Consider the following 14,043-nt stretch of genomic DNA (forward strand, 5'->3'; position numbering starts at 1 on the left):
AACGCCACCTCTTGCTCTAGGGAGATGCTAATCAATACTTGAGAAATTAAAATCTCCCACGACAACCCTGTTATTATTACACCCTTCCAGAATCTGTCTCCCTATCTGCTCCTCGATATCCCTGTTACTATTGGGTGGTTTAAGAAACACCCAGTAGAGTTATTGAACCCTCCCTGTTCCTAACTTCCACCCACAGAAACCCAGTAGACAATCCCTCCAAGACCTCCTCCTTTTCTACAGCCATGAGACAATCTCTGAAATATTTCCACAAACCATGGATTCACTTTCAAGAACTCTTTGTCTCATGCTTTCAATATTTATTGCTTATTTATTTATTATTCTTATTTTTACTTTTTGTATTTGCACAGTTTGTTGTCTTTTGCACTCTGGTTGAAAGCCCTAGTTGGCGGTTTTTCATTGATTCTGTTGGGGTTATTATTTTATAGATTTATTGGATATGCCCACAAGAAAATGAATCTCAGGATTGTATACGGTGGCATAGATGTACTTTGATAATAACATTTAGTTTGAATTTTGAAGAGATGGAATCTCGTCATCCAAATGAGAGTTGGACTCTCAGCAAGGGAAATGGAGGTACCTGGATCTTAATGGCTACCTCTCGGCCGTCCTTCAGTTCTCCGTGATGTACTTGTCCGATCGAAGCAGCGGCAAATGGTTTCTCCTCAAACACCGCCAACTTGTCGCGCCAGTTTGGGCCCAGCTCCGTGTCTAGGACTCTCTGAGAAAAGAATATTGAAGAGGTTGGTTCAGTTCGCTAGTCATGACCCAACCAGCTCGACGTTTTCTAGTGACTTTTCCTGCAGTCTCCCTTCTCTCCAAACAGCGCAAGGTGCTGGAAGCAGGAGGGAGACTGTAGCAGAACTCACAGTCCAAGGATATTTAACAGCAGATAAATATCTGTTTATACACCGAAAGTGGTCTGATCCAATAAAGTACTACAACAGTCAGTGAAATCTATTTACAAATGGCAGTAGATAAGTGACATTTAACAAGATTCTTTTGACCAACAGCAAATATCTTTATGGTTTAGGAATCCTCTGTAATGCTCTACAACAGCTTGTCAAAACTGCCGAAAGAATCACCAGCAGCAGGCTACTCACCATCCAGGATATATACACAGAAAGATGCTGGAAAAAGGCCAATAACAACATGAAGGATTCCTCCCACTCTGCTCATGGACTGTTTGTCCCACTCTACGTAGTATCCACGCCAGGGCCACCAGACTGAAAAACGTGTGCGTGTGTGTGTGTGTTTTTGTAGACGTACGTGCATGCCATCATGACAAGCTTTTGGTACGCTCATCATACGGCATGTTTTGGGCATCTGAAACCTGGTGGAGCCCATCCCTCTCCAGGTTTTTTTTTGTTAGCTGGAGAGCGTGAAAGGGAGCCGGCCGGGAGTTCTAAAGTTTGGCCGGGCAGTGGGGTTACCACCCCCGAGATCATGCTACTAGGCAAAGCAAGTGTTAAACCTATGTCAGGAAGTTGCTTATTGACTATAGCTCAGCATTTAACACCATCATTCCCACAGTCCTAGGCCTCTGTACCTCCTTCTGCAACTGGATCCTTGACTTCCTAACCGGAAGAGCACAATCTGTGTGGATTGCAAATAACATTTCCATCGCACTGACAATCAACACTGGCGTACCTCAGGGATGTGTGCTTAGTTTACTGTTCTATTCTCTCTACACCCATGACTGTCTGGCTAGGCATAACTCAAATGGCATCTATAAATTTGCTGATGATATAACCATTGTTGGCAGAATTTCAGATGGTGATGAAAGAGTGTACAGGAGCGAGATATACCAGTTAGTTGAGTGGTGTTGCAGCAGAAACCTGGCACTCAACGTCAGCAAAACCGAAGAGCTGTTTGAGAACTTCAGAAAGGGTAAGACGAGGGAACACAAATCAATCCTCGTAGGGTGATCAGAAGTGGAAAGAGTGAGCAATTTTAACTTGTTGTGTGTCAATATCTCTGAGAACACAACATATTGATGCAGCTATAAAAAAGGCAAGACAGCAGCAATACTTCATTAGGAGTTTGAGGAGATCTGATTTGTCAACTAAAACACACGGAAATTTCTACAAATATTCCGTGGAGAGCATTCTGACTGGCTGCATCACTGTCTAGTATGGGGGAGGAGGGGGGGGGCTACTGCACGAGATTGAAGGAAGCTCCATCATGGGTACTTGTCTCCATAGTAACCAAGAAATCTTCAAGGGCAGTGCCTTACGAAGGCACCATCCATCATTAAGGACCCCAATCACCCAGGGCATGCCCTCTTCTCAGTGTTACCACCAGGGAGGAGGTACAGAAGCCTGAAGACACACACTCAACAATTCAGGAACAGCTTCTTCCCCTCTGCCATCCGATTTCTGAATGGCCATTGAACCCATGAACTCTACCTCACTACTTTTTAAAAATTTATTTGTCTTTTACTACTTATTTTAACATAACTATTTAATGAGGCAAGGTTAGCAGAGCTGGGACTTTTCTCTTTGCAGAATAGAAGGATGAGAGGGGACTTGATAGAGGTCGACAAGATTATGAGAGGCATAGATAGGGTGGATAGCCAGTACTTGTTTCCCAGGGCACGAATAGCAAACACCAGAGGGCATATGTACAAAGTTACGGGAGAGAAGTTCAGGGGAGACATCAGGGGTAAGTTTTTTACACAGAGGGTTGTGGGTGCCTGGCATGACTTGCCAGGGATGGTGGTGGAGGCTAAAACATTAGGGGTATTTAAAAACCTCTTGGACAGGCACATGGATGAAAGAAAAATAGAGGGTTAGGGGGTAGTGTGGGTTTACTACTTTTTTTTAAGGAATATATGGGTCAGCACAACATCGAGGGCCAAAGGGCCTGTACTGTGCTGTAGTATTCTAGTGTCTAGTGTTCTAGATATATACTTACCCTATTTTTTCTGTATGTTACTGTACTTATCATGTATTTCATTGTACTACTGCCGTAAAGTTAACATATTTCACAACATGCACTGGTGATGTTAAACCTGATTCTGACAAGAGTGCAAGGAAAGTTGTCCATTATCCAGAGTGGGAAGAGAGAACAGTCACTAAGTCAGAAGTGTGTCACTATTATAACCGCAGTGGCAAGGACAAATGACCTAAATTTCAGAATTAAGATCAGGTTTAACATCACTGGCAAATGCCGTGAAAAATGTTGCTTTTCAGAAGCAGTACAATGCAATACATAATTTTAAAAAACCTATAAATTACAATAAGAAATTAATGTGAATGTGTGTATATATATATATATATACACACACACACACACATACACACACACACACATATATACATATATATACACATACACACACGTATATACACATATATGTACGTGTGTGCTTGCACATGTGCATGCACATTTAAGATTCAAGTTCATTATCAGAGTACGTATAAATTAAACCACCTTGAGATTTGCTTGCTCACAGGTAGCCACAAAGTAAGAAACCCAAAAGAAAAAAGAACCCAATTAAATTTAAAAAATGTGAAAGACAAATACTCGGTGCGCGAGAGAAAGGAAAAAAACACAAATCATGCAATTGAAATGAACAACAGCATTTTGAACCAAAAATGAATCCTCAGATCCACAGCCATGAGTAGGCCCAAAACCTTGCTTATCAGTTCATATCAGCAGTCACAGAGCACAGCGGCTGGGGCAGTCTTCACAGCCTCAGCGCCATGGAGCTGACCATCTCAGAAAATGAGTGAAATCGGCTCTCGTCCCAACCACCACTGTCTTACATAGGGTTGCCAACTTTCTCACTCCCAAATAAGGGACAAAAGTAGCAGTCAAATATGGGACACTTGTGTTTACCCCGAGAAAGACTACCATGACCATGAAGCCTTGCGTGGGCACCTGTGTGCGCATGCATGATGTGCGCATGCGTGTACATGCCGATTTTTTTCTACAAATCGGTTTTGGCGATTCTGTTCAGTGAAATTACACTGTACACACATTATTTCTACTTTATATAGGCTGTGTATTTATCATATCATTCCTGCTTTTACTAAGAAGATTCTTAAATATAGGATCTATAGGCATTTAGAAAATCATGGTCTGATCAGGGACAGTCAGCATGGCTTTGTGAAGGGCAGATCGTGTCTAACAAGCCTGATAGAGTTCTTTGAGGAGGTGACCAGGCATATAGATGAGGGTAGTACAGTGGATGTGATCTATATGGATTTTAGTAAGGCATTTGACAAGGTTCCACACGGTAGGCTTATTCAGAAAGTTAGAAGGCATGGGATCCAGGGAAGTTTGGCCAGGTGGATTCAGAATTGGCTTGCCTGCAGAAGGCAGAGGGTGGTGGTGGAGGGAGTACATTCAGATTGGAGGATTATGACTAGTGGTGTCCCACAAGGATCTGTTCTGGGACCTCTACTTTTCGTGATTTTTATTAACGACCTGGATGTGGGGTAGAAGGGTGGGTTGGCAAATTTGCAGACGACACAAAGGTTGGTGGTGTTGTAGATAGTGTAGAGGATTGTCAAAGATTGCAGGGAGACATTGATAGGATGCAGAAGTGGGCTGAGAAGTGGCAGATGGAGTTCAACCCAGAGAAGTGTGAGGTGGTACACTTTGGAAGGACAAACTCCAAGGCAGAGTACAAAGTAAATGGCAGGATACTTGGTAGTGTGGAGGAGCAGAGGGATCTCAGGGTACATGTCCACAGATCCCTGAAAGTTGCCTCACAGGTGGATAGGGTGGTTAAGAAAGCTTATGGGGTGTTAGCTTTCATAAGTCGAGGGATAGAGTTTTAGAGTCGCGATGTAATGATGCAGCTCTATAAAACTCTGCTTAGGCCACACTTGGAGTATTGTGTCCAGTTCTGGTCACCTCACTATAGGAAGGATGTGGAAGCATTGGAAAGGGTACAGAGGAGATTTACCAGGATGCTGCCTGGTTTAGAAAGTATGCATTATGATCAGAGATTGAGGAAGCTAAGGCTTTACTCTTTGGAGAGAAGGAGGATGAGAGGAGATATGATAGAGGTGTACAAGATAATAAGAGGAATAGATAGAGTGGATAGTCAGCGCCTCTTCCCCAGGGCACCACTGCTCAATACAAGAGGACATGGCTTTAAGGTAAGGGGTGGGAAGTTCAAGGGGGATATTAGAGGAAGGTTTTTTACTCAGAGAGTGGTTGGTGCGTGGAATGCACTGCCTGAGTCAGTGGTGGAGGCAGATACACTAGTAAAGTTTAAGAGACTACTAGACAGGTATATGGAGGAATCTAAGGCGGGGGCTTATATGGGAGGTAGGGTTTGAGGGTCGGCACAACATTGTGGGCAGAAGAGCCTGTACTGTGCTGTACTATTCTATGTTCTATATCTTAGTGTTATTTTAGGTTTCATGTGTTATTTGGTATGATTTGGTAGGTTTTTTTTGGGTCTGGGAACGCTCAGAAATTTTTCCCATATAAATTAATGGTAATTGCTTCTTCGCTTTACACCATTTTGGCACGAAAGGTTTCATAGGAACGCTCTACCTTGGCGGGGGAAATACGGGACAAGGGCAGTCCCGTATGGGACAAACCAATTTAGCCCAATATACGGGATGTCCCGGCTAATACGGGACAGTTGGCAACCCTAGTCTTACACCCAAAGGAGGTGTAAGATGCTCCTTCCCTCTTCTAGTCTGCAGGTCACCCTTGGGCAAGGTGTAGCACCTGCTTAGCATATCACAAGTTCTGATATGCAACCACTGATGCCAGGCAATCTCTGAAGGGTATTGTAAAGACACTGCCCCAGAAGGCGGCAATGGCAAACCACCTCTGTAGAAAAATTTGCCAAGAGCTATCATTGTCAAAGACTATGATCGTCCATGTCATACAACACGGCACAGAATGATGATGTCATATGACACAGCACATAATGATGATGATATAAAAATAAATTAAGTAGTTCAAAAGGAGAGGCAAAAAATTAAAAAGTAGTGATGTAGCGTTCGTGGGTTCAATGTCCATTCAGAAATCGATGGCAGAGGGGAAGAAGCTGTTCCTGAATCATTGAGTGTGTGTCTTCAGGCTTCTGTACCTCATTCCTGATGGTAACAATGAGAAGAGGGCATGGGAGATGGGAGTCCTAAATGATGGATGCTGTAGTCTCTGTGGTGAAGGTGCTCCCATGGTGTGGCTGGTGAGGGAGATCTAGTAACAGTGAATGAATCAGAATAGATTGTCGATTCTGGTTAATTGGGACAGCTGTTTGTTTGGACAACTCCTCAAAACTAATGGAAAAAATAGCCAGGATTCCCTTTGTTTATTTGGGACATTATGCCCCTTAATTAGGACAGGAGACTGTTGCCGCACAGTTATTTAACTGGCATTAGCTGCGTGTACTTCTGTGGTTGTCAACAGTGTTCACTGTGCCTAGACTGAACAGTTTTTAAAATAGCATCATTTGCATGCACTTATGTTCAAAAAGCTGTGATTTTTGTTACCAGCAGTTGGTGAGAAATAAGCCGCAAGACAAATCAAATCTGATTTACTCACTGTGGTTTCAAACTTTCAGAATTGGATATACCAGAAAAGGACAGGAGTAAAAAGGAAATGATTTTGCTACTTCAACAAGATCGGAACTACGAAGAATTAAGGTATCAGCAATCATCTTGAATGTTATAATGAAAATTAAAATTTGGAGGATACAATCAGCAAAAGCATTGTACAAAAGCAGTCTATTGTCTGCATGAGGTGCCTGCACTGATTTTGTTCACTTCCAGTCAATCAAAAGGACATAGCATCATACACTGGATGCATTTCCCCATTGCTAAATATTAAGAATTAATACAGTTTTATAGTACTGTAATAGCCTTTGTATGGGTGTCAGGGTGGAGATGTGTCTCCACCAAAGGAGGTGTAAGGCACTCCTTCCTTCCCCTCCCCTCACCTGCAGGTCACCCTTGGACCAAGATCATGGTCACATGCAGCCATGGGAGCAGGTGGTGGATGGTCATATGAGCAGCTGGTGCATATCACAAGTCCTGGTTATGTGACCACTAACACCAATCAGACAGTATCTAAAGAGTATTGATAATGGCTAGGGTCACCCATCTCATAAAGACACTGTGCACAGAAAAAGGCAATGGTAAACCATTTCTGTAGGAAAATTTGTCAAGAACAATCATGGTCACCATGATTGATGATGATGAGTAGTAGTATTATTTGTAGTGTTCTAATTTGTTCTGTATTTCATTTAAATACATAATTTGTTACTAAGTTAATCAGTAGTTTGCCTTTTCTGTTTACCTTTCAACTACTTTGGCTTCATCTAATTGGGGCAGCCATTAAATTGGGCCAAAATGTACTGATCCCGATGTGTCCCAATTAATCAGAATCCACTGTATTTTAAAGACAGGAAGATATGTAATTTAGAAGGAGGGGTTGTATGTGAAACACTGTAGCCTGCATCCTAGAAATGGCAGTAAAATGAGGGTAGGCTAACTGCAGCATAGTAGTATCGTGGTTAGCATAATGTTTTAAAATGCCAGCAGTCACTGATTAAAGTTCAGTTCCTGATGCTCTCTGTAAGGAGCTCTCCCTATGACCATATGGTTTTCCTCCAGATTCCTCTCACAGTACAAAGATGTACTGGTTGGGAAGTTAATTGGTGATTGTAAATTGTCCCGTGACTAGGCTACGCTAGTGATTGGGGATCAGTTCCTGCCACTGCCTGTGCATTCTCCACGGCCGTGTGGGTTTCCTCCCAATACTTCGGTTTCTTCCTGAGTTCCAGAGGTGTAAAAGTTAAGGTGAGAAAGTCGTGGGCATGCTATGTTGGTGCCACTTGCGGGCTGCCCTGGCACGTCCTCCGATCGTACGGCCACTGATGCAAACAATGCATTTCACTGCATACTCTGATGCACCTGAGAAAGAAAGCTGATCTCTCACTTATCTCTTTTACTGCAGTACAGTAACTAACCAGAATGCTAATAATGAACTGTATCCTTTGGTGTACCATTGGTAACCTTGCCTACTAGATAGCCCCAGTGAACAACACTACTACAGTGGCATTCTCCAGATGGTCCGCAAAACTGTGCCTTTCACAACTTTTACATCTTCTTTTCCTTTCAATTGTGTTCTGGTACTGTTGGAGCCTGTGATATATAGATTGATGGTGTGCTTTCGGGCAGATTGAGGGTTCCAGGAGGTGAGCAGATTGAGGTCAGGAAGCTTAGAGAGAAAGATTGAAAACATCAAGGCGAGTGTAGAATAGAGTGCCGTCTACCAGCCTCTTGCTTGCTGCTGACGGAGGAGGGTGTCTGTGTGTGACAATCTCTCTCTCCTTCTTGCTTGCTGTGCCCGAGAGAAGGTCCTGGTGTTCCAATGGTCTCTCTCGCTCTCTCTCTCTCTCCCTCAATGCTGTCAGAGGATGGTACTGAAGTTCTGGATCTGCAGTTTGTGGATTGGACTGTGGTTCCTGGTCACTCCCTTTTCTGTTGCTATTCTGGGCAACTTTTGAATCATGGCAGCCTGATAATGAACACTAAACTGAACTGAATATAGATGCTTTCGATTTTGTGTTTTATTTTCTGTGTTTTCCCTCATTCTTTCTTGTTGCCGTTTGCGTGATTTCTTTTTTGTGCATGGGGATTAATGTTCTTGTTGCCATTTGTGCAATTTGTTATTTGCGCATGGGGGGGTATTTTCTTTGAATGGGTTCCATGGTGTTTCTTTGTTTCGTGGCTGTCGGTGGGGAAGACAAATCTCAGGGTTGTATACTGCATACATACTTCGATAATAAATGCACTTTGAATCCTCTAAGCTCTTCAATCCAGTGCTCTGGAATTCCCCTTCCACTGCCTTCTTCCTCACTGCTATTTAGTTTTGGATGAGCAAGAAACACAAGAGATTCTGCAGACTCTTAAAATCTGCAACAATGCACAAATTGCTGGAGGAACTCAGCAGGTCAGGCAGCATCAAAGGAAGGGAATAAACAGTCTACGTTTCAGCCAAAGTGCTTCATCAGTAAATTTGCTATCAAAGTACATATGTCGCCAGATACAACCCATGAAATAATAACCGTAACAGAATCCATGAAAAACCGCACCAACTTGGGTGATCAACCGGAGTGCAAAGGACAACAAACTGTGCAATTACAGAAAGAAAGAAAGAAAGAAAAAAAGAAAGAAAGAATAAACAAATAAAGAAATAATAAACAAATAAATAAATTAAGAGACCGTGAGATGAAGAATCCTTGAAAGGGTCTCCTCAACGAGCTTGCAATTTCCACTCTGCAGTTTCATAACAGTAACTTGGCTGAATTTGCTGATTACCCAACTCCCAAAAAGAAATTGAGAATTCCAAGTCATTAATAATTCTAGTTGTTAGTCAGTTTGGTGACCATTTTATGTCGGACATTATACTGTTACATGTAACAGGGCAAATTCATGCCGACTCCTGCAATGAAAGGCTTGCAACCAGTAGCAAAAGCACCAAATCTAAAGCTGAGAGATTACTTGCAGTAGCCACACGTTTTCCTCCTTGTTTAAACCAGAACTAGGAATGGAATTTATAATGCCAGAAAAAAACGTTGTGATAAATCACTGATCGAATGTAGCACGCTGTTGGATTATGGTGTAGAATAGTTATTTTTCTAGTATTTTTCCCTGTAGTTTAACTTTTCTGTGCTTGCTTTAAGTTTTTACATAATTTCCTATATACACTGCTTGGCCACTTCAGTTGTACTTCCTAATAAAGTGGCCACTGAGTGCACGTTCGTGGTCTTTTGCTGCGGTAGCCCATCCACTTCAAGGTTCAACGTGTTGTGCGTTCAGAGACGCTTTTATGCACACCGAGTGTTGAGACGGGTGGTTCAGTTACTGTTGCCTTTCTGTCAGCTTGAACCAGTTTGGCCATTCTCCTCTGACCCCTTTCATTAACAAGGCGTTTTTGCCAACAGAACTGCCATTTGCTGGATGCTTTTTGTTTTTCACACCATTCGCTACAAGCTCCAGAGCATGGTTTCCCAACCTTTTTTATGCCATGGACCAACAATATTAAGGCAAGGGGTCCATGGACCCTGGGTTGGGAATACCTGCTCTAGAGACTGTTGTGCGTGGAAACTCCAGGCGATCAGCAGTTTCTGAAATACTCAGACCATCCTGTCTGGCACCAACAATTATTCCACAGTCAAAGTCACTTAGATCACATTTCTTTCGCATTCTAATGTTTGGTCTGAACACCAAATGAACTTATTAACCGTGTCTGCATGCTTTTATGCACTGAGTGCTGCCACATGATTGGCTGATCAGATATCTGTATTAACGAACAGGTGAACCTAACAAAGTGGCCGCTGAATGAACAATTACTCAGTGAACTGAGATAGAACAATATAAAACGGCAACAATGCAGAATTAAGGGTAACAGCTACCAAAAAAGTGCAGAACTCGTAAACAATAAAGTGCAAAATCATAATGAGGTAGATTGTGAAGCCAAGACTCCATCTTATTCAACAATAGGTCTGGGGCTACATGGGCCATCTCTGTTCCACATTCCAAGTTCAAAGTAAATTTATTATTCAAAAAATTGTATAAGTCGCCATATACTATCTTGAGATTCATTTTCTTGCAGCCATTCACAGTAGAACAAAGTACAAAAGAATCAATGGAAAACTGCACACAAAGACTGACAGACAGTGCAAATACAAAAAAAGAGATAGATACATGAATAAATAGATAAACATCATCATTATGTGCAGTGTCGTATGATGTGGGTGACCATGGTCTTTGACCATGATTGTTCTTGGCAAATTTTTCTACATAAATGATTTACCATTGCCTTCTTCTGGGCAGCGTCTGTACAAGACGGATGACCCCAGCCATTATCAATACCCTTCAGACATTGTCCACCTGGTGTCAGTGGTCACATAACCAGGACATGTGATGTGCACCAGCTGCTCAGACAACCATCCACCACCTGCTCCCATGGCTTCACATGACTCTGATTGGGGGTGGGGGAGGAGCTAAGCAGGTGCTACACCTTGTTCGGGGTGACATTAATAAATAAATACTTTGAACATGAGTTGTAGAGTCTTTGAAAGTGAACCCATGGGCTCTAGAATCAGTTCAGAGTTGTGGTGAGTGAAGTTATCCACACTGGTTCAGGAGCCTGATGGTTGTGGGTAATAACTGTTCCTGAACCTGGTGGTGTGGGACCTAAGGCTCATTGTGGTGGGTGAAATTATCCTCACTGGTTCAGGAGCCTGACGGTTGTCGGGTAATAACTGTTCCTGAACCTGGTGGTGTGGGACCTGAGGCTCATTGTGGTGAGTGAAGTTATCCACACTGGTTCAGGAGCCTGATGGTTGTGGGGTAATAACTGTTCCTGAACCTGGTGGTGTGGGACCTGAGGCTCATTGTGGTGAGTGTAGTTATCCACACTGGTTCAGGAGCCTGATGGTTGTGGGTAATAACTGTTCCTGAACCTGGTGGTGTGGGACCTAAGGCTCATTGTGGTGGGTGAAATTATCCTCACTGGTTCAGGAGCCTGACGGTTGTCGGGTAATAACTGTTCCTGAACCTGGTGGTGTGGGACCTGAGGCTCATTGTGGTGAGTGAAGTTATCCACACTGGTTCAGGAGCCTGATGGTTGTGGGGTAATAACTGTTCCTGAACCTGGTGGTGTGGGACCCAAGACTTCTGTACCTCCTACCCAATGGCAACAGCAAGAAGAGAGCACAGACTGAACCTTTGATGTTGGATGCTGCTTTTTAGTGGCAGCATTCTTTGTAGATGTGCTCAATTGCTGGTGGGGCTTTTCCTGCGATGGACTGGGCTGTATCCACCACTTTTCATAAGCTTTTCCTTTCTTGGCCATTGGTGTTTCCATCCTAACCTATGAACCAACCAGTTCCTTTGTTTGGGGATAGTTCCTTAAAACCTGTGAATGACCCACTCCCCTCTCTCCCAAACCTCTCCCATCACAATATTTCCCCTTCAAAACTTTTTTCAAATGCTTTTAATGGTCAGAATATGAAGGAATTCTTATTGGTCAAGAGTTCCAACCTGCAGTCCACTGACCCCTCTGTTAATGGCATGGGTTCAAAGCAAAAAAAATTGTTGGGGACCCCAGTTACAGAGGATTTCAAAGCTTTGAGAGTAGCTACTTGGAAGCACTGGTCAAATTTTACAAGGTTGACAGTGAAAGAATGTACTGTTTTTAGCTATAGATCGTTGTGGGGGGGGCGGGGGGATGAGAAATTGCTCTGTGATCTAATAAGTGTTCTGTCCATAAGACCATAAATCCATAAGATATAGCAGCAGAATTAGGCCATTTGGCCCATTGACTTTGCTCTGCCATTTCATTATGGCTGATCTATTTTCCTCACAGCCCAATCTCCTGCCTTCTCTCCGTAACCCTTCATGCTCTGACCAGTGAAGAACCTATCAACCTTTGCCTCAAATATACCCAATGACTTTGCTTCTACAACCAAATGTGGTAACAAATTCCACAGATTCACCACTCTCTGGCAAAGGAAATTCCTCATCTTTGTCCTAAATGGATCTCCCTCCATTCTGAGGCTATGTACTCTGGTCCTCCACCATAGGAAACACCCTCTCCACATACACATTATTGATCCTTTCAATAGGTTTCAATGAGGTGTAAATGAAATATTAATATACATGTTTTTCATGAATAAACTCTTCTCGGGTTTCCAGCCGGGTATAGGTATCGACTTTAACGTACATTTCAATGACAAACTCCGCCTTCTTCATCAGGGATGATACCTAGGCATGTCTAGACTGGTGGTATATATACCACCATCATCTGTTCCTCCTGATTGGTTAGTCCTCTTTCAATCAGGTTTATGCTGACCTACCTTGTTTACATCGAATTCCAGTTCTTACTTGGAGCAAGACCTTTGACTTTGTGAAAATTCTTTTTTTTAGTTTTATTTCAATGGCTTCCTTCACTAGGTGGTCCCAAAAGGCATTGGTGCAGCACTGTAGTTTTGTGCTAAAGTTAATCCTATTGCTATTGTGAATGCAATGTTCTGCTACTGGCGATTTCTCCGGATAACCCAAACGGATACACCTTCTGTGCTCCTTGATACACGTTTCCACCGTGTGCCCTGTTTGGCTGATAAACGCTGCTGCGCATTCACAGGAAATCCTGTAAACGCCAACCATCCTGAGTTCTGCGTCATCGCTGACAGACATAAGCTGTGACTTAAGCTTCCTTACGTCTGTGGATGATATTAATCTGGTATTCCTTCAGGATCCTGGCGATCCTTCTGGAAACCGTGGAAATACAGGGAAGACATGTGGTAGTGACGGATTCCTCCTCATTGTTAGGCTTCCTGGTTTTTCCATTGGCCTTTTTCAGGACCCAATTATTTTCTTTCACCTTGTAGCCATTCTGTAGGAATATTAAGAATAACCCTCTTATTTCCTTATGGAGACTCCCCAGGTCCGAAATAGCTTTCGCACGGTTAATCAAAGTAGAAAGAATGTTCTATGTTAGGAGATGTGATGGTGACAACAGAAGTGTGATAGCAGAACATTGCATTTGCAAAGGCCGTAGGATTGACTTTGACGGCACAAAACTACTGTGCCATGCTTTTGGTACCACCTGGTGAAGCAAGCCGTTGAAATAAAACTAGAAAAAAGGAACTTTAACAAAGACAAAGGTCTCGCTCTAAGTAAGAACTGGAATTCAATTGTACAAATGGTAAACAAGTTGAGACAGCCAAAACCTGATTAGATGAGGTCTAACCAATCAGGAGGGATGGACAACAGGGGTATAAACACCACTGCCTAGGCATCATCCCTGATGAAGATGGCGGAGTTTGTCATCAAAACATTGGTTAAAATCAATACTTGTACCCAGCTGGAAGCCCAAGAGTTTATTCGTCATTATCGCCGAGAAAGCACTTGATCATTTTTCATATATGTATTTATAGTTCCTTTTGTAATTTATAGTATATTTTTATGTATTGCAAGCACTGCTGCCGCAAAACAACAAATTTTATGACATATATCGGTGATAATAAAAGTG

At 42.7% G+C, this 14,043-nt stretch overlaps 1 protein-coding gene across 2 annotated transcripts in view; it reads right to left on the reverse strand.

Annotated features, from left to right (window-relative positions):
* Window positions 1–14,043, reverse strand: part of coq8b (coenzyme Q8B) — a 93,638-nt gene that overhangs the window by 36,753 nt on the left and 42,842 nt on the right. For both annotated transcript variants that reach the window (XM_072274502.1, XM_072274503.1), the window contains exon 8: window positions 599–739. In XM_072274502.1, the coding sequence (XP_072130603.1) occupies window positions 599–739 (141 nt within the window). The remainder of the gene's footprint in view (window positions 1–598; window positions 740–14,043) is intronic.

This window comes from Mobula birostris, chromosome 12, assembly GCF_030028105.1.
Source record: "Mobula birostris isolate sMobBir1 chromosome 12, sMobBir1.hap1, whole genome shotgun sequence".
Classification (NCBI taxonomy): Eukaryota; Metazoa; Chordata; class Chondrichthyes; order Myliobatiformes; family Myliobatidae; genus Mobula; species Mobula birostris.